Below are 19280 nucleotides of genomic sequence, written 5' to 3' on the forward strand. Positions count from 1 at the left end.
ACTAATTCAGAGCATCTGGAGCTCTGGATAAGAATCCTGTCTCTCACTGCTCCCTGTGGCCCTCCCTGAGCTGCAGTGGAAGAGAATGACCTCCAGATGGACAGGAGTAATGTGTCTTGCCTTCCGTGGTACCTCACAGAGTCCTTTAACACAGTAGGTGTAGGTTGATTTTTTTTAACATCAAAAACACAGACCTTCTTAGTGCTAAGCCAGCCATACTTTTGTTAGCCTGATTCTTCTTGACAGACCTGATGCTGTTTATCGTACCTCCTCTTTGAAACTTCATCTTTAGCCTTCTTTTTTCATGCAAGATATAGGCCTCTGTGACAAACAGATATTTGCACTTGGGTGTTTTATGAGTACTTGAAACCAGTGATGTCCAAAACTGAATTAGTTGCCCTCCCTTTCTCTTTTTTTTTTTTTTCTTTTTTCTTCTTCGAGACGGAGTCTCACTCTTGCCCAGGCTGGAGTGCAGTGGCGCAATCTCGGCTCACTGCAACCTCCACCTTCTGGGTTCAAGCGATTCTCCCGCCTCAGCCTCCTAAGTAGCTGAGATTACAGGTGCCCACCACTACACCCAGCTTTATTTATTTATTTATTTATTTATTTATTTATTTATTTATTTATTTATTTATTTTGTATTTTAGTAGAGATGGAGTTTCACCATGCTGGTCAGGCTGGTCTTAAACTCCAGATCTCAGGTGATCTGCCCGCCTCAGCCTCCAAAAGTGCTGGGATTACAGGCGTGAGCCACTGCGCCTGGCATTGCCTTCCCCTTCTCTTAAACTAATTTATCTTCCCAGTTCCTCCATTTCTCAGTAACCGAAGCTCAAATCCTCCCTCTTGCCTACACATAGAAGATGGTACCTTGATCAGTTTATCTATTTAAAATAAATTTGGGACTTTGTTCAGGTCTTCCAAAATAGAAGATCACTGTGGATATTAAAATATATCCTTCCTTTTTTTTTTTTTTTTTTTTTTTTTTTTTTTTTTTTTTTTTTTTTTTTTTTTGAGACAGAGTCTCTCACTCTGTTTCCCAGGCTGGAGTGCAGTGGCATGATCTCGGCTCACTGTAACCTCAGCCTCCCAGGTTCAAGCAATTCTCTGCCTCAGCCTACCGAGTAGCTGGGATTACAGGCTCCCGCCACCATGCCTGGCTAATTTTTTTTGTACTTTTAGTAGAGACGGGGTTTCACCATCTTGGCCAGGCTGATCTTGAACTCCTGACCTCGTGATCCACATGCCTCGGCCTCCCAAAGTGCTGGGATTATAGACATGAGCCACCGTGCGCAGCCGAATACTAAAATCTAAGATATTACCCTTTTTCTTGAGGTTCTGGCTTGGCATATGCTCTAGACTTATATAATCAGGCACAGCCAACTCAGCCACTTGGCCCCCACCTTTAACCAACTGATTGTGTCATAGTCTTGAACCCTCTTGAAGACCTTCCTTGCCTACCTTATGAATCACCAGTAAGCACCTGTGTTTTTTTCCAAAGGACTTGGTTTGAGGTTCTGTTAGGTGTTCCTGTTGACTAGATGCTCATCTGTTTCAGTAATCTCACTTGAAGGTGGAAGCACCCTTTGTTTCCTGGCAGCCGAATTTCTCTGCACAGTTACAGTGGTTAGATGTGTATTGATGAGCATTACTCTCTAACTGCTTGTGTCAAAGCACTTGGGGAGGCTCATCAATCTCTTGCTTTTTTAATTGACATCAATAATGTGTTTGCATTTATCAATATTTCCTAATTGCCGAGTGATCACAGTGGAACTTCTGTCATAAATCACGCCCACAGATAACTTCAGACGCTACAGCTTAACATTCCTGTCAATATTTTGATGTATTATAAATTGTTTTTATGAGAATTTTTTCCTGGGAGGTAGGAGGAACTGTACAGCAGGAGACAAAGGATTGAGTCACTGTCACCATGTACAATGACGTTAAAGAACCAAATCATTCCAATGAAAATAGAAAAAAGCTATTTCCCAAGCTGCTACAATTCTTTCACATTGAGTTTGGCGTCATCATCTAGATTAATGCACATACGTTTCCCCTGAGAGTGGTGTGCTGTGCCCAGCTCCTCTGAGGAGAGGCATCTAGACGGTGGGACAGTGAGCATTCTTAGGAGGAAGGCACTGTACCAACCTGCTTTTCAGCAGAGGAAACTGTGAGGAACCTTGGTGAGCTGCAGTTACTTGCCCAGAGTCAAACAGTGATTTTTGCAGAGCTGGAACTCAAACTCAGGGCTGTCTGAGTCCATGTTTGGACTCGACCTTTTAGGGACAAGCTTAAACCCAAAGGAGGATGAAGCCTGGGTGTTAGAAGGCATGAATGTCCGTCACCTGGTAAAGCAGGTAGAGGCAGTAGGGTGTTGGGCTTGGAAAAGGAATGGTTGTGAAGGCTCCTGTAGCTGCAAGACAGTCACATAAGTGAGAGTTAGACACGGTATCTGTGCCAGATGATGGGGACTGGAAAGGTAGAGGGAGTTCACTGCCCTGGGCAGAGGCAGTGCTGCGGGGTCGGTGCCACACTGCCCCAGTGTCCTTAAGTGACTCTTACCCACTGTCTGTCCCAGTTTCCTCAGCTCTGAGATGGCAATGTGGGAGCGCCTCACTTGTGGGGTCATTAGGAGGATTCACAAACTAATACATGACAAGTGCTTATGATGATGCATGGTGCATACTAAGTGCAACATAAGGATTTGCTGTTACTTTGTTATAAAGCCAGACTTTCAGTTGGTGTGAGGAAGTTTTTTCCTAAGAAATCATTCAATATTTATTCATTAATTCTGGGGATACAGTGATAGATAAGACAGATAGAGTATCTGCCCCTGCCCTCAGGCAACTTACAGTCTATGCTAGAAAGGGAATTGCCATGCACCTCAGGAGAATAGCTGTTGAGCACCTGAAGGAGCCATGTCTGAGACCGTGACCCCACCCTTTCCTTGTCATTGGAGATGCCGAAGCAGACACTGAAGTCCTTGTGAGAAGGGCTTCATACTGTGGGGGTACTTTGTTTTGTTTTGTTTTGTTTTGTTTTGTTTTGATGAGACAAGGTCTCACGTTGTCACCCAGGCTAGAGTGCAGTGGCGGTCTCTCAGCTCACTGCAACTCTGCCTCCCAGGTTCAAACGATTCTCCTGCCTCAGCCTCCCGAGTAGCTGGGACTATAGGCACATGCCACCATGGCCAGCTAATGTTTGGGGTTTTTCTGTTTTTTTGTAGAGATAGGGTTTCACCATGTTGGCCAGGCTGATCTCAAACTTCTGACCTCAAGTGATCGCCTGCCTCAGCCTCCCAAAGTGCTGGGAGTATAGGCATGAGCCACTGCGCCTGGCCTGATACTGTGGGGTTTTACAATGTCCTTAACATCCCTCTGCAAGGGAAGGTTAATTAAATGCAACCAATGATAACAGCATCAATATGTACATTGCTTTACTTTAAAAACTACCTGGCACCCTCCAGGTCTCCAGAGTGAGGTGAGTAAACTTTAGGATTATGAAGGGCTGCAAGAACGAAAGGTAGGACTTCTCCTTACAATTTTCATTTATCTATTGTGTGTATTTTAATGAGCACAATTTCGTGGCACAGGAACAAGTGCATAATTTTTAAATAAATGTATGTGTATTAAGCCTTTATGTGTAACAGTTTCTTGCCAATGACATAAACCATTTTAAAAGTTTAAAGTCTACCACTGTAGGTTTTACTAAAATACCTGAGCTTTGTAAAGCCAGAAGCTATTAGAGTAATGAAACAGTGTTTCCATAGCTGGGTGCAGTGGTGCACACCTGGAGTCCCAGCTACCCAGGAGGCTGAGGTGGGAGGATCACTTGAGCCCAGGAGTTTGAGGCTGCAGTCAGCTATGATTGTGCCACTGCACTCCAGCCTAGACGACAGAGTGAGACCTTACCCATAAAATAAAATAAAATTAACAGTGTTTCTGTATTTTCCTGATGTTATGATTTAGCCTTTTATGGATAATTTTCAAAGGTAGTATTTTTCCAAAGACGCTGTCACTTCTACTGGAGAGCTTAAAAAAGAATCATGAAATACTTGATGTTTTTATAGGATTTAACAATGCTATTGCATTTAACCCTCCTAGGAGCCCATGAGGTAGGTCTTATGTCCCACCTTGAAGAAGAGGGAACTAAGGCTTTTTGAAGGCATGCCCAGTTCTGGTGGCACCTCATCATTTTGCCAGAGAAGAGAAATTACAGACTTAGGAACCGTAAAGCTGGTGCTTGTTACCAGCCGCACACCAGGGTATGCCTGTTCACACGGGTCACAGGGGATGCTGGGAGGTACTGTGGCCATTTGTTCTTACTAGTGCCACCCTCTGCTCTTACCCAAAGACAGCACCCTTCAAATACGTATCCTTCAACAAGATTTATTAGGAAACTGCAGTTGGCCAAACCTTCAGGAGCTTTCAGTTTATAAGAAGAGGTAACGTATCTTTTCTGATGCCCAAATGGAAAGTGTGAAGCTGACTGTTAATTAGTGGCAAACTGTAATTTGGAGGATAGTCTCCATGTTTGTCCTCTGTCTCTGTCTTTCTCCTTCTCTTCCCCCTACCACACACACACGTATGTGGGTACACACACACACACACCCTGTTGGTTCTGTTTCTCTGGAGAACCCTGCCTAATACAAGATCTAAACCTTTGAAGTCGGACCTGGCCTACGTAACATGCTTTTTTCACAATCGTGTATTTCTGTTAAAGCAGCTGAAATGAAGCATGAACATTAAATTTGATCATTCGTTTTATTAAAATTTGGGAAATGTTAAGTACCTGGGTGCTGTATGTCCCTTTTCAGAGTTTCTCTTCATTCCTAACCAAATCACATCCATAGTATGCATCTTTCTAAGTCACTGTCAGTCCTGGCTGTGCCATACTTTCCAAGGGCTCTTGCTGATGGCTTCTTAGTTTCAGCCTAGGAAGGTTGTCAGGATCTCTGGCTGTTCATCTGTCTCAGCCATCAGCGTGGCCTCTTGATAACTTAGATTGTTGGTTAATTAGAGAACAGCTTTAGTTTGCCCTTTTAGCACTTCTGATTAACTAGGACAGTCTGCTTTACTCTCCCTCTGACTTCTCTAAGATTCCCTGCTGCCTCAGTTTCAAAGACCAAAACAGGAAGACAGAAACACAACACACAGAATTTCTCAGCTGAGTATGAAATTTCCGGCCATCCTTCACGGCTCTCTCTGAGGATTATTAGATGCTTTGGGAAGAGTCACAAAGAACCCTGCCCTCTATTTCATGTTTCTCAACTCGATGGCTAGCAAGCTACAACTTGAAATGGTCTTCAGAAATACTGCTCTTTACAAAGCTAAGGTGTTTTTAAAAAAAAAATCACATATAGTACATAGAGGTGCTAAAAATAGAGCTTACAATTATTTCTATTTCTTCGCTCATAGGAGAAGAAAGCCCTGTAAGCCCAAGGGTTGTTCCTTTGTTGTTATTTTTGTTGTTGCTGTCATGTCAGCCCACTCTTCTTGTTTGAGGAACCTTGCATTTTGTAGGACTGTGTGCCTGTTACCTCTGCCTACTGAACTGAAATCCAACAGTAAGCTCTTGTTATGCCCAGACCGTTTATTCCCCGAAGAAGACCACCAGAGTCCAGAGTCAAAGCCAAGCGGCAAGGATCTTTACTGCAAGTTCGAACTTGGTCCCTCTGCTCCACAGCATACAAGAGGGCCCCGAACGATGCGTGTGCTCGCTTTTTATAGCCCGATGTAAACAGGATATGTAAGGTTACAGAGAAACAAGGGAATTCTTTTGGTTACAGCATTACAATTGGTTAACATTTTAAGTTATACATTTAGCAGTTTTTTATTGGTTCCCGCGCTTTCAGTAAAACCACTCCACAAACGGTTGTGACCTTATCGGGGACTCTCCAGGTGGTGTTTTTCTAAAGTTGAGACAAATGGAGGAATGTTTGTACTGGGCCCAGGAAGTTGAGACAAATGGAGGAATGTTTGTACTGGGCCCAGGAAGTTGAGACAAAAGGAGGAATGTTTGTACTGGGCCCAGGAAATTGAGACAAATGGAGGAATGTTTGTACTGGGCCCAGGAAGTTGAGACAAATGGAGGAATGTTTGTACTGGGCCCAGGACTGAGATATATGTTTGATTTCTTACATTCCCCCCTTTCTCAGGTACCTCTGGAGCCAGTCTTGGGTCTTATAAGTCTGATTCTGTTTCCGCGTTTACAGGTTGGTATTGGGCTCTGAGGACCATGAGCTGTATGGTGTCAAACCTTTTCCTGACAAACTGCAAAATTCGGTTAATAACACAGGGTCCTACGGTAAACAGAAATAGTAGGCTAGTAGGCTTAGCGGGGGTCCAAGGAAGGGAGCTAACAGAGAAAACATAGAGGAATTCCACCATTGGTTTGCAGCTGAGGCAAATTGCTGTTTTTTCATTTCTATGCTTAACTTGCATAACTGTTGGACCCGGTTCTCTACAAGCCCTGATTCATTTATGTAAAAACAACAGTCTTCCTTCAGGAACATACACGTACCACCTTTTTCAGCAGTGAGTAGGTCTAGGGCCCTCCGGTTCTGCAAGGTTACCTGAGCCAGGGATGTGAGCTGTCGCTGAAGGGAGGCAGGGGACTCAGCCGACTCCTCCATAGCAACAGCAAATTGTTGGTACAACTTGTTGCTTTCTATGAGGGTGTGACCTAGGGCTCCCCCTGCCAGTCCAGCTGCAATGAGGGATGAGGTGAGGGAGATTCCCACAATGAGGGGGAGAAATATGGCTCGTGCAGGTCTCAGTCTAGGGGCTGGGTGAATAGCAGTGCTAGTCCAGTTACCGGTGTACCCCAGGAACTCGCCGGCAGTTAGTAGAGTTAACCGGGGAACTAGTGTGACAGGGAGACACAGTAGGTTGGTAACAGAGGGACCAGATAGGGTCTTAGATAATGTTCCATTACACCAAAAGAATATGCCCGGCGGGGCCCTCAGGTTGGTATTAGGGGGCGTTACAGTGATGTTGCAGAGGCTGGAGTTAGTGCCTGAAAAACAGTAGGGAAACTTCTCCTGACTGGGGTTCCGGTACAGTGGCACATTAAGAATAGGGGCATTCGAGAGATTCCGAAGGTTGTTAGTTTGGGTAAAGGATTCCCATGGCAGAGGGACAGCGGTTAGCGGTGGATGCCCTAGGGTGGCACACAGAAAGCAGCCAGACAAGCTGTGAAGTCCTGTAAAGTTAGCAAGTTCTAATCTTTGTTGTAATAATTCTAACCAGGAGAAAGGACGTAAATCTTGTGTTAGTCTGTCTTCCTGTCATTGGATATCCCTATGGACCAGGGGCCGTATCTGAACTAGGCCACGCCACAGATAGAGGTGACTGCTAGGCCACGCCACAGATAGAGGTGACTGCTAGGCCACATGGAGGAAGAGGAATAGTATACAGCCCCATGTTGAGGCGTGGTCCAGCGGGAGTTCCAAGGGTCCTTAACTATCCAAGTATAGATGCCGCCTCTACCCTGCTGGTAGAAGTTCCACCCGGATTGCTCGTTCCACCCTCTGACTGAGTGCATTTTACAGTAACTGTAGGGGCAGCCTGCGTTTTGGTGCCACCAATAGTGTTTACAATTGTACTTAGTCTGATCAAACTCAAAATATATCATTGGTACCACTGGTTTGGCTATCTGAAAACCAGTAAAATTTAGCAAAATTGGGTCACTGCACCCTGTGGAGGGGCAATCAGCACTGGCCAATAGCTTCCCGGGCTTACGAGGTTGCCCAGGGTGGGTTCGGTTTTCATAAAGCCAGAATCTCCAGACAAAGGGGTTAGGAACCGGTTTTGTGTTTGCCCTAGCGGCCACTAGGGCGACTAACGTTAGGGTTAGACTACCTAGCTGCATGTTTGCAGTGAGCTATGCTGCCGGCGCAGGATGAGTTTTAAGGGGTTGTTCTTAGCTCTGTCCACAGTCCACGTGGCCGGTGCTTCAGTTGCTGCCGTGATTGGTCCAGGAAGGTCGGAGGTCGGGTCCACTGGTTTGACGTGGGTGTAGTGGATCCACGACGCGATCCCTTCTACCTTTAGGGCGGTGGGTGTGGTTAGGAGTACTTGGAGTGGTCCCTTCCACCTGGGTTCTAAGGTCTCTTGTTGGTGTCGCTTAACCAGGACCCAGTCTCCCAGCTGGTACGGATGGGGTGTGGGTGGGGGACCGGTCTCATATAGTTCCTTCAGCTTGGGCCAGATTTCCTGATGAATTTTCTGCAAGGCTTGTAGGGAAAATAAGAGTTCAGAGACATTTTCTGTTTCAGATTTGAGCAGATCATCTTTTAGGCTGGGAACCAGGGGTGGGGGTCTGCCATACATTATTTCATAAGGGGTAAGGCCCAGTCCGTAAGGGGTATTACGGGCCCGGAACAGAGCGTAGGGGAGAAGGACCACCCAAATAGCACCAGTCTCCATAGTCAATTTAGTTAGGGTCTTTTTTAAGGTCCGATTCATCCTTTCTACCTGTCCTGAACTTTGGGGCCTGTAAGCGCGATGTAGTTTCCAATTTGCCCCAAGGATGGAAGCCAAATCCTGACTTACCTTAGCAACGAAGGCCGGCCCATTATCTGACCCTAGCTGGATGGGGAAGCCATACCTGGGGAGGATGTCTTCCAGAACTTTCTTTCCTGTAACCTGAGCGGTTTCTCTTTTGGTTGGGAATGCTTCAGTCCACCCTGAAAAAGTATCTACAAAGACAAGTAAGTACCGATACCCGTATTTTCCTGGCTTTATCTCAGTAAAATCTACCTCCCAGTAGATACTGGGCCTGGTTCCCCTGAGCCTTGTTCCTGTTGCAGCCTGGGATTGGGGATAGGTGTTGTTAAGCTGGCAGACTTTGCAACTTGTCACGATGCTGCTGGCCGTCTCGGCTATATGTCTGATCTTGAGCTTGGAGCGTCTGATCAGGTCTGTCATCCGCCGGGCACCCAGCTGGGTGGTTCGGTGGATGTGTTCCAACACTTGTTGTCCTAATTTTTCTGGTAGGATAGTTTGGTCATTAGTATCAGTCCACCACCCATTCTGGATCCGTTTCAGGGGAAGTTTGTCAATCCACTGGAGATTTTGTTCTGAATAATCAGGGAGATATGGCAAGTCCCGGAGGCCCGGATCAGGGAGCTGGAGTGCAAGGAGTTGGTTGGGAGCCTTTGCCACACTCCTTGCAGTTTGGTCTGCCAGAAAGTTGCCTTGAGCAATTGGAGTGGTTGGTTTCTGATGCCCTGGGCAATGTACAATAGCCAATTTTTCTGGTCTCCATAGGGCTGTTAACAGGGCTAGGATCTCTTGCTTGTTTTTTATCTCTTTTCCTTCAGCCGTTAGTAACCCTCGCTCCCTGTAAATGGCCCCATGTATATGCGCCGTAGCAAAAGCATATCGGCTGTCTGTGTATACTGTCAGTTTCTTCCCTGCCCCTAAGGTAAGAGCTTGGGTGAGCACTATCAGTTCGGCCTTCTGGGCCGATGTCCCCGGGGGCAGGGGTTCTGCCCAGATTACCTAACTCTCTGAAGTCACTGCTGCTCCTGCATACCTCTGGCCTTGGTGTATGAAGCTGCTCCCATCAGTGAACCAAACGAGGTCAGCGTCAGGAAGTGGGCGGTCCTGCAGGTCCTCTCGAACTCCGTGCACTTGAGCTAGTATCTCGGTGCAGTCGTGGAGCGGGGCGTCCAGGTCCGGGTTGGGCAGCAGCGAGGCAGGGTTTAAGGTTGTTGGGGGGCAGGAAAGTAATCCTGAGGGGGTTTAGTAGCAGTCCTTGGTAGTGGGTGAGCCGGGCGTTACTTATCCACTGATTAGGTGGCTGTTTGAGTACACCCTCGATGGCATGTGGGGTAACGACCCGTAATTCTTGACCCATGACAAGCTTATCAGCATCTTGTACCATCGGGGCCGTGGCTGCGATCATTCGGAGACAAGGGGGCCACCCGGCAGCCACTGGGTCTAATTTCTTCGACAGGTAAGCAACTGGCCTCCGCCAGGGGCCTAAGTTCTGAGTTAGCACCGCCTTGGCAACACCCTTGCTTTCGTCCACGTATAAGTGGAAGGGCTTGGTGACATTAGGTAGTCCCAGGGCGGGCGCAGAGAATAGGGCAGTTTTAATCTGTTGGAAAGCTGACTCGGCTTCTTCTGTCCAATTAAATGGCTGTTGTCCCCGTGTTGCCTGATACAAGGGTTTAGCCATCTCTGCGAACCCAGGGATCCATAATCTACAAAATCCCGCCAATCCCAGGAATTCCCTTACTTGTCGGGTGGATTGTGGCCTGGGGATCTGCAGAACAGTTTGCTTCCGGGCGTCTGTTAACCAGTGTTGCCCTCCTCTTAGCAGGTACCCCAGATATGTTACTTCTGGTTTACAGATTTGAGCTTTCTTTGCTGAGGCTCGGTAGCCCAGATCCCCTAGAGCTTGTAAGAGACCCTTGGTCCCTTGGATACAAGCTTCCTGGGTCTCGGCCGCAATCAGGAGGTCATCAACATACTGTAGTAAGGTTATTTCAGGGTGTTTGCATCGGTACTCACCCAGGTCTTCATGGAGGGCCTCATCGAACAGGGTAGGAGAGTTTTTGAATCCCTGCGGCAGTCTGGTCCATGTCAGTTGGCCACTTATGCCCTTCTCAGGGTCAGTCCACTCGAAGGCGAAGAGCTTTTGGCTCTGAGGAGCTAAAGGCAAACTGAAGAAAGCATCTTTCAAATCTAAAACAGTGTATGTACCATTGATGTTTAGGGTTTAGGGTACTCAGGAGGGTGTACGGGTTAGGCACAGTTGGATGTATGTCCATAACCCTCTTATTGACTTCTCTCAAGTCTTGTACAGGTCTGTACTCTCCGCTATTGGGTTTCCGTACCGGCAGCAATGGAGTATTCCAGGGCGAGTGACATGGGCGAAGGACCCCTTGGTCGAGGAGCCGGCGAATATGTGGTGCAATCCCTTCTTTGGCCTCTAGGGGCATCGGGTATTGGCGTACCCGAACGGGGTCTGTCCCAGGCTTGAGTTCAACAAACATGGCAGGACGGTGTTTTGCTAGTCCTGAGCCCCCTATTTCCGCCCAAGCTCCTGGATATTGCCAGAGCCAGGTTGCTATGTCCTGGTCAGGGGCCGCTCACTCCTGGTGGAGCCGGTACTCATCTTCTAGGGTTATAGTCAGGACGGACACAGGCTGATTTTGGGAGTTGGTCACGACGGGCCCCTCAGGGAGGAAATGGATCTGTGCTCCTATTTTAGTTAGCAGGTCGCTCCCTAATAGGGGACAGGGGCTCTCAGGGATGACCAGGAAAGAATGGGTTACATTCCTCGCTCCGAGGTTTACTGTTCTTTGTGTTGTCCAGGGGTATTTCTTAATTCCTGTGGCCCCTTGTACCCACGAGGACTTGGAGGATAATTTTCCATTAGTTTCAACTAGGACTGAGTGCTGTGCTCCCGTATCGACCAAGAACTGAACTGGGGACCCCTCTACTTGCAAAGTTACCCTAGGTTCGGGGAGGGGGTCCGAACCCCGTCTTCCCTAGTCTTCGTCTTGAGTGACTAGTACGGGTGTAGACCTAGGAGGTCCCTGTCCTCTGCGTTGTTTCTTTTTGGGGCAGTCTTTTATTCAGTGGCCAACTTCTTTACAGTATGCACATTGGTCTCTGCCCAGATTATCATGTCTGGGGGACTGCCTAGGTTGGGTGTTCTCTGGCTGTAGATGCTCTTTCTGTACTACTGCTGCCAGGACCTTGGTCATTTTTTCAGTGGCCTTAAATTGCTTTTCCTCTGGAGTATCTCTATTATTGTAAACTCGCTGGGCTATCTGAAGAAGGTCCTGAAGCTGTTTTCCCTCTAAGTCTTCTAATTTCTGGAGTTTCTTTTTAATGTCTGGGGCCACCTGATTTACAAAAGACATTACAACAGCTGCCTGACTCCCTGGGGCCTCTGGGTCTATGGGGGTGTACTGTCTAAAAGCTTCCATTAGTCTTTCTAAGTAGGTAGCTGGGCTTTCTGTCTTTTCCTACAGAACAGAGTATACTTTAGCCAAATTAGTGGGCTTGCGAGCAGCTGCCCGGAGACCCGCCATTAGAGTCTGGCGATAAAGGTGTAGCCGTCCCCTACCTTCTGCCGTGTTGTAGTCCCACACCGGCCTGGTCAGGGGAAAAGTTGCATTTATGAGGTCGGGGTTGGCAGTCGGTTGACCATCGTTCCCCGGGACCAGCTTTCTAGCTTCTACCTGTATTCTCTCTTGCTCCTCCGTTGTGAACAAGATCTGGAGGAGCTGCTGACAATTATCCCAAGTAGGCTGGTGGGTGAACATGACACTATCTAGTAAAGCCATTAAATCTTTGGGGTTGTCCGAAAACTGGGCACTCTGAGTCTTCCAGTTATACAGATCACTGGTGGAGAATGGCCAGTACAGGAGCCTGGGGGTTCCTGTGTCATCTGGGGGTCCTATTTCCCGAAGGGGCAGAGCCACGGTGGAGTCAGGCGGCTGGGAGGGGCTACTCCGCAAAGTGCGCCCTCGTGTCCGCCCCGCCGGCCCTCCTGAGCTACTTTCACTTTCAGGGGACTCGGGTGCGCCGGTCGCCTCCCGTCCGCCTGCTTCCTCCTGCGACTCCGCCCGGGGGGCTGGGGCCTGGGGCCCAGAGGGGTACGGAGGGGGTTCTGTGGACAGCGGGTCCCCACTATCAGGTAGAACAGGATGGGGGGGGCAGTCGGTTGCTTGGATTTTAGCGGCCGTGCAACCAGTGCCTCACAGGGTTCAGGGGCTAGTAGGAAAGGGGCCAGCCAAGGGGGCGGGTTCTCAACAGGGTCCTGCCAGATGAGGATATAAGGGATCTGGTCCGGGTGTCTGGCGTGTCCTGGCAGGAAAACCTTGGATTTTACTGTGGTGATGACAGGAAGACAGAAAGTCCCTTCAGGTGGCCATCCCACGTTAAAGGTGGGTCATTCAGAGCGGCACAGCGTGTTCAGCTTTCCCCTCCTTACCGCTATACTAAGATCATGGCCCCTCACCTTAACATCTTTAAAATTATTTATGAGGAGAGATAGAGGTGTGCTTTGGGTATTACCCATCTTAAACAGTAGCGCCCGGAGTGGCGTCTGGAACAGGTCCTGCAAGGGAAAGTGAGTTGCTGGAACAGGTCCTGCAAGGGAAAGTGAGTTGCTGGAACAGGTCCTGCAAGGGAAAGTGAGTTGCTGGAACAGGTCCTGCAAGGGAAAGTGAGTTGCTGGAACAGGTCCTGCAAGGGAAAGTGAGTTGCTGAATATCAACAACAAGTTATGTCAGTCGCGAGCGCGCTCCAGAAATCTGGATCAGAATTAATTCAGTCAAGAATCAGATGAGAGCCAGGGGACGTCTCCCACCGGTCTCCGCTGGCCGTCCTATAGCGTGTCCACCAGGACTATGTCAGCTTTCAGCTTCAGTTACAGACCTCGTGAGTCACAGATACAGGTTCAGAACAGACACAGACAGACAAACAGGGACGAGCCGGCTCACCTATCAGCAGATCGATCCTAGTAGATCCGTTGACCAGGGGGGTCTGGTGGGCTTGGGGAATCCCGGACGAGCCCCCAGATGTTATGCCCAGACCGTTTATTCCCCAAAGAAGACCACCAGAGTCCAGAGTCAAAGCCAAGCGGCAAGGATCTTTACTGCAAGTTCGAACTTGGTCCCTCCGTTCCACAGCATACAAGAGGGCCCCGAACAATGCGTGTGCTTGCTTTTTATAGCCCGATGTAAACAGGACTTGTAAGGTTACAGAGGAACAAGGGAATTCTTTAGGTTACAGCATTACAATTGGTTAACATTTTAAGTTACACATTTTAGCAGGTTTCTGTTGGTTCCCGCGCTTTCAGTAAAATCGCAAACGGCTGTGTCCTTATCAGGGACTTTCCAGGTGGTGTTTTTCTAAAGTTGAGACAAATGGAGGAATGTTTGTACTGGGCCCAGGACTGAGATATATGGAGGAATGTTTGTACTGGGCCCAGGAAGTTGAGACAAATGGAGGAATGTTTGTACTGGGCCCAGGACTGAGATATATGTTTGATTTCTTACAGAACAAAAACACAAGCAATAATCCCCTTTTATCTTCCTTTGATTTACAACTTAGGTCACTTAATTTTTCTGAAATTTGTATTTATTTACTTACCATTTTTTAATCAAAATAAAGCATTGTCTCTTTTTTTTTTTTCTTTTTTTCTTTTTTTTTTTTTTTTTTTTTGCTTTTGAGAGCGAGTCTTGCTGTGTCACCCAGGCTGGAGTGCAGTGGCATGATCTCACAGCACCTCCAGTGCTCAAGTGATCCCCCACCTCAGCCTCCTGAGTAGCTGGGACCTCATGCCACAGGCACATGCCACCACTCTCGGCTAATTTTTGGTTGTTTTTTGTTTGTTTGTTTTTGGTAGACATGGGGTTTCCTCATGTTTCCCAGGCTGGTCTCAAACTCCTGGACCTCCAGTAGTCCTCCCACCTCAGCGTCCCAAAGTGCTGGGATTACAGGTGTGAGCCACCATGCGTGGCTTTTAAACAAGAAACTTCAAAGTCAACAGGAAAGTTTTTCTACTCTCCCTTTCTTCTGACTGCAAAATCTCACTTCCCACATAAAGATTCTTATGTAGCCTTCCAGAAATTTCCCGTACATTTAGAGAGATTGTGTGTGTGTATACTCTTTTTTTGTTTGTTTAACACAAATGAGATTACACTATAAATACTCCCTTAGAGCTTCTTTTTTTTTTCCACTAACACAATATATAGTACATTATTCTACATTGGAATATATAAACCTGTCTTTATTTTTATTTGTTTTATTATACTTTAAGTTCTAGGGTACATGTGCACAACGTGCAGGTTTGATACATAGGTATACATGTGCCATGTTGGTTTACTGCACCCATCAGCTCATCATTTACATTAGATATTTCTCCTAATGTTATCCCTCCCCCAGCCTCCCACTCCCTGACAGGCCTTGGGGTGTGATGTTCCCCGTGCTGTGTCCAAGTGTCTCACTGTTCAGTTCCCACCTTTGAGTGAGAACATGCGGTGTTTGGTTTTCTTTCCTTGTGATAGTTTGCAGAGAACTGTCTTTTATTTTTAATGCTCAAATACCTCCACAGTGTGGACATGCTGTAATCTCTCTGATTATCCACTGAATGATGGACGTTTACATTGATTTCAGCTTTTTGCCATTATGAGCAGTGCTGTAGTGAACAAGCTGATATGTGTGTCTTTGTGATGGACAAAGGCCTTGAGGTAGGAGGGCTGCTTCACTGGGTAAGAACATTTAAAATGTGGTCTGAACGACTTACTGTCCCAGCCACACGTGTCTTCACCCGGTTTCTTCAGCCCTGAGAAGATCACATATTTTCACCTTTATCAACACAGCTCGTGAAGGATAGCATCTCCTCTGTGGGGTCATGGTAAGAATATTTGGTGCCATTAGCATGTGCATTTCTTTTCTATATTATTCATTCACTGTTCTTTTGTTTCTTATATTTGTTACAAATACAGTTCCTCGTTTGTCATTATTTTGGGGCCCCATGTACTATTCTTTTATAGGTTTTTTTTTTCTTTGAGATGAACTCTCGCTCTGTCGCCCAGGCTGAAGTGCATTGGCACAATCTCAGCTCACTACAACCTCTACCTCCGCAGTTCAAGCAATTTTCCTACCTCAGCCTCCTGATTAGCTGGGATTACAGGCGCACACCATCACACCTGGCTAATTTTTTGTATTTTTAGTAGAGATGGGGTTTCACTGTATTAGTCAGGCTGGTCTCAAACTCTGACCTCAAGTGATCCACCTGCCTCAGCCTCCCAAAGTGCTGGGATTACAGGCGTGAGCCACTGTGCCTGGCAGACAATTATAATTTTTATGTAGTTACATTTCACTTCATTGCCTTTGAATTTTGTGTCATGCTGAATTCCCACTGCAAGATTATAAAAATTCTCTTATATTTTCTTCTCGTGCTTTTGTAGATTTTTTAAATGTTTAATTTTTGAAGTATTTTGAATTTATTTTGTTATGAGAAAGGAGATGGGAGTTCAGCTTAACATTCTCCAAAATAATAACTTTCTCCTGTTCTAGTATCATTTATGGAATAAGGAGACATTTTTGTCTTAGTCCAACATACCAGAACGCAAGGCCACAACACCCTCAATTCCCTGCATTTTGCTTCCAAAGGAAACATCCATCCTTTTGCTGAAGTGACTGGTCTGCTTTGCTCCGAGTTACCACGTTTTCCTCTGTGATGCCAGTAAGCCTGCTCCTTCAGCTGTCTACTCTCCTAAACCTCCCCTTCTTCCTCTCCACGTTCCATCTCCCCAGTCCAGAAAGAAGCCTTTGGCTTCCTGGCTTCCAAGTCATACTTCTGCCCAGCTCTTTCCCCTACTCCTTTATCTGCAGGGTCATTTGCACTGATAAGCTTCACTCCCTCCCCTTAACACTTCAACCCCCGGCATCCAAGCAGTAACCTCCCATGCTGTGCTGAACCAGCCCCTGTGCAGATACCCGGGGTTCTGATCACCAAAAACATGTGCATGCCTTTGTCCCGTTTGACCTGTCCATGGCGTCTGACCATTCTGGCTGGCCACTCCAGGAGGCTCTCCCAGCCCTCCTCACTCCTGCCTCCCCTTCTGCTGGCCCTGGCCCAGTATCCTCTGCTGGCCCTCCCTCTCTGGCCCTCTAAAACTCAGGCACTCCCCAAGCTTTCATTATTGTTCCCTCTCTTTCCCTGTGATTACATCCACCACCATAACACACCTGTCTCCTGCAAGGATGACTCGAAGTCTGTCTCCTGTCCTGACAGCTCACTTAAGTGTGGTGGTTCAGAGCACAGGTGTTGAAACCAGACAAGCCTGGGTTCAGCTCTCCGCCACTAACCAGCTGACCCTGAGGAATCCACTTAGTGTTTCTCAGCCTCCTTGTGGGCCTGTCTCTCCTCCTGGACTGCAGGGTTGCTCGGGCAGAGACTAGATATTAGATTAGATTTTACCATATTGAATGCCCACATGGTGTCAGGTGTTACACTGTGCACTTTATGCAGCTCATCTCAGGTGAAGTAGGTGTTTGTATTCCCTTTGTATCTCAACTCAGAGCTATTTGAATCCAAAACCCATTTCTTCCCAGTATTTGTTGGTATGTCTACAGAAGCTTATGCTCTAGCAGAAGACAAGCCATGTTCTCCTGGGAAAAATGTCCTTTCTAGCTGTCTTAACTGCCTGTTCTCTTTCCACTGTCTTAGCCAGCTTTCTGCCTTTCCTTAGCTTGAGCACAAGGCAGTCCTTGGTCATTGTGTAGTCTCTGAGGGACACAGCATCCTCATTCATTTGTTCACTCGTTCATTCATTGGACACATATTTATCCTTGTCTTTGTGCCAGACTTTCACCCAGGTATTAGGATTCATGGTAACAAGGGGCAGACTCGACCCTCGAGGAACTAGGTAGGAGAGTATTGTGATGCAGCAAAGTAAGTACAGGGGCCAGGGAAGACACAGGGCAAGGAGGAAGGGACTTCAATGCACAAGTGACAAGAAGCAGGGCTTGTGAGGTGAGCCTCAGAGAAAGCAAGAGGCAGCAAGCTCGTGCGACCTTGACCCTGTGCTTGGGCTTCTGCGGGGGAGGGCCCTTCTAAGTGTAATCAGAGGTGTAATGAGGCTGTGTTCCTCCACTCTTCCCTCTTTTCTGTACTGATATCCACAAGGACCATCTGCTCATTTACCACCCTCTCGGAGTGCCTGGAGATCAGGGACTGCCTTTTTCAGCCCCAGAACCCAGAACAGCTTGCTGGGTGAATGAGTGGGGGTTACAGTGCAGGACATGTGAGCAAAAGGGTCTACTTGTTCTTAAAAGCATGAACTCATGAGCTACTTACATCCTGTTCATTTATTTTCTTTGAGGAGCAAGATCCATCTTCTAAGTACCAGATGACTTAAATTAATTTATTAAAATGTTGATGAGGTCGCCCGTTATAAAATGTAAGCAAGACTTTTTGTTTTCCTGTGTTCTTAATGGCGTCTCCACAAAGCGAAACAATCCTTATGGCTATGTGCTTATTAATATAGGTCCCTTTTGGACACTAGGATGTTTAATATTTACTGCCTTCTGATGGGGAAAAAGAAAATTTTAACTTCTTTTCTCTTAAAGGGACAGCTCTTTTTAAGAAGGAAGAGAGATTTTCCAGTTATAATTTTGAACCCCTTTCTTGTGAAACTCCATGCCACTCGCCATTTTATATCCTGCTTTAGGTTGTTGGGGTGTATTTATTTGAATAACTACAAAGTGGACATCTCGGGATCATTGTCTTTAAGAATACATATGAAAAACATTTGTCTTCAATGCAGGCAAGTCTGAAGATAAGAAAATGGACTAGATTACCACTTAGTTTCTTGTATAAAAGCTTTGATATACAAGAAAAAAACGTATGACTTTTGGTTCTTACTCTTTTTAAAAAAATGGACACGTAAAAATTGTATATATTTATGGTGTGCAACATGATGTTTGGATAGATGTGTACATTGTGAAATGATTTAATCCAGTTACCACATCCATTACTTCATATAGTTACCATTTGTTTATAGTGAGAGCATTTGAGGTCTACTTTCTTAGCAGTTTTCAAGTATGCAATACATTATTATTAACAATAACCCCCACCTTATACAGTAGATCTCCAGTGGTTCTTATTATTCTTAACAGCTCAAGTGGAGCATTAAATAAGTTCCAGGCTTGCCTTCTTATTTAGTTGTCAGACTGTTTTTCTCCCATTTTGTTTATTTCTAGTCGCATAATTTGCACAGCCGAAAGATGAGAAATTACCACTTCTGTGCCATACACTTGATTTTGTCGATCTAAAGGGGGAGAAGAGGGGTGTGGGAATAGGGAGAACTGAGGTTTGATGTGAAATTCAAAATTGGAGATTGTAGAGGCATAGCAGAATTACTCAGTAGTAAGCTTATTCTCCAGAAATTTTTTTACCAACTTTAGTGCATTGGTGCAAGTTGATTCCTTTTGAATAGGAGACCTTTGCTTTACTGTATATTATTATGGCTGTAATAATAGCAGTTACCATTGAATGCATTGCTTATATGCTACATGCTATAAGCTGTTCTCACTGACTAAGGTTAAAAAAAATTCATGCCACTGAAAGCTGCAGAATTCTACATTTAAGTATTTAAGATTATTTCTCCAACAGCAGACGGAGGATGCTGTGCAGGAATACAGCACAGGGAACCTTTCATTTATGCATTATAGGAAAGGGTAGAATTACAACACAGCACTTTTATTTTCTCTTTCTTTCCTCCAACCATGTCCACATAA

General features: G+C 46.3%; 1 protein-coding gene across 5 annotated transcripts in view; it reads left to right on the forward strand.

Annotated features, from left to right (window-relative positions):
- The window catches only part of LYRM4 (LYR motif containing 4), a 201481-nt gene that overhangs the window by 63234 nt on the left and 118967 nt on the right, over positions 1-19280 (forward strand). Inside the window, exon 3 of one of the 5 annotated variants that reach the window (XM_030928689.1) lies at positions 15545-15706. The exons of the other annotated variants lie outside the window; for them this stretch is intronic. Within the exon in view, the coding sequence (XP_030784549.1) occupies positions 15545-15706 (162 nt within the window). Of the gene's footprint in view, positions 1-15544; positions 15707-19280 lie in introns of those variants that run through there. 5 annotated transcript variants of the gene reach the window in all.

This window comes from Rhinopithecus roxellana, chromosome 4 (genome assembly GCF_007565055.1).
Source record: "Rhinopithecus roxellana isolate Shanxi Qingling chromosome 4, ASM756505v1, whole genome shotgun sequence".
NCBI classification, from domain to species: domain Eukaryota; kingdom Metazoa; phylum Chordata; class Mammalia; order Primates; family Cercopithecidae; genus Rhinopithecus; species Rhinopithecus roxellana.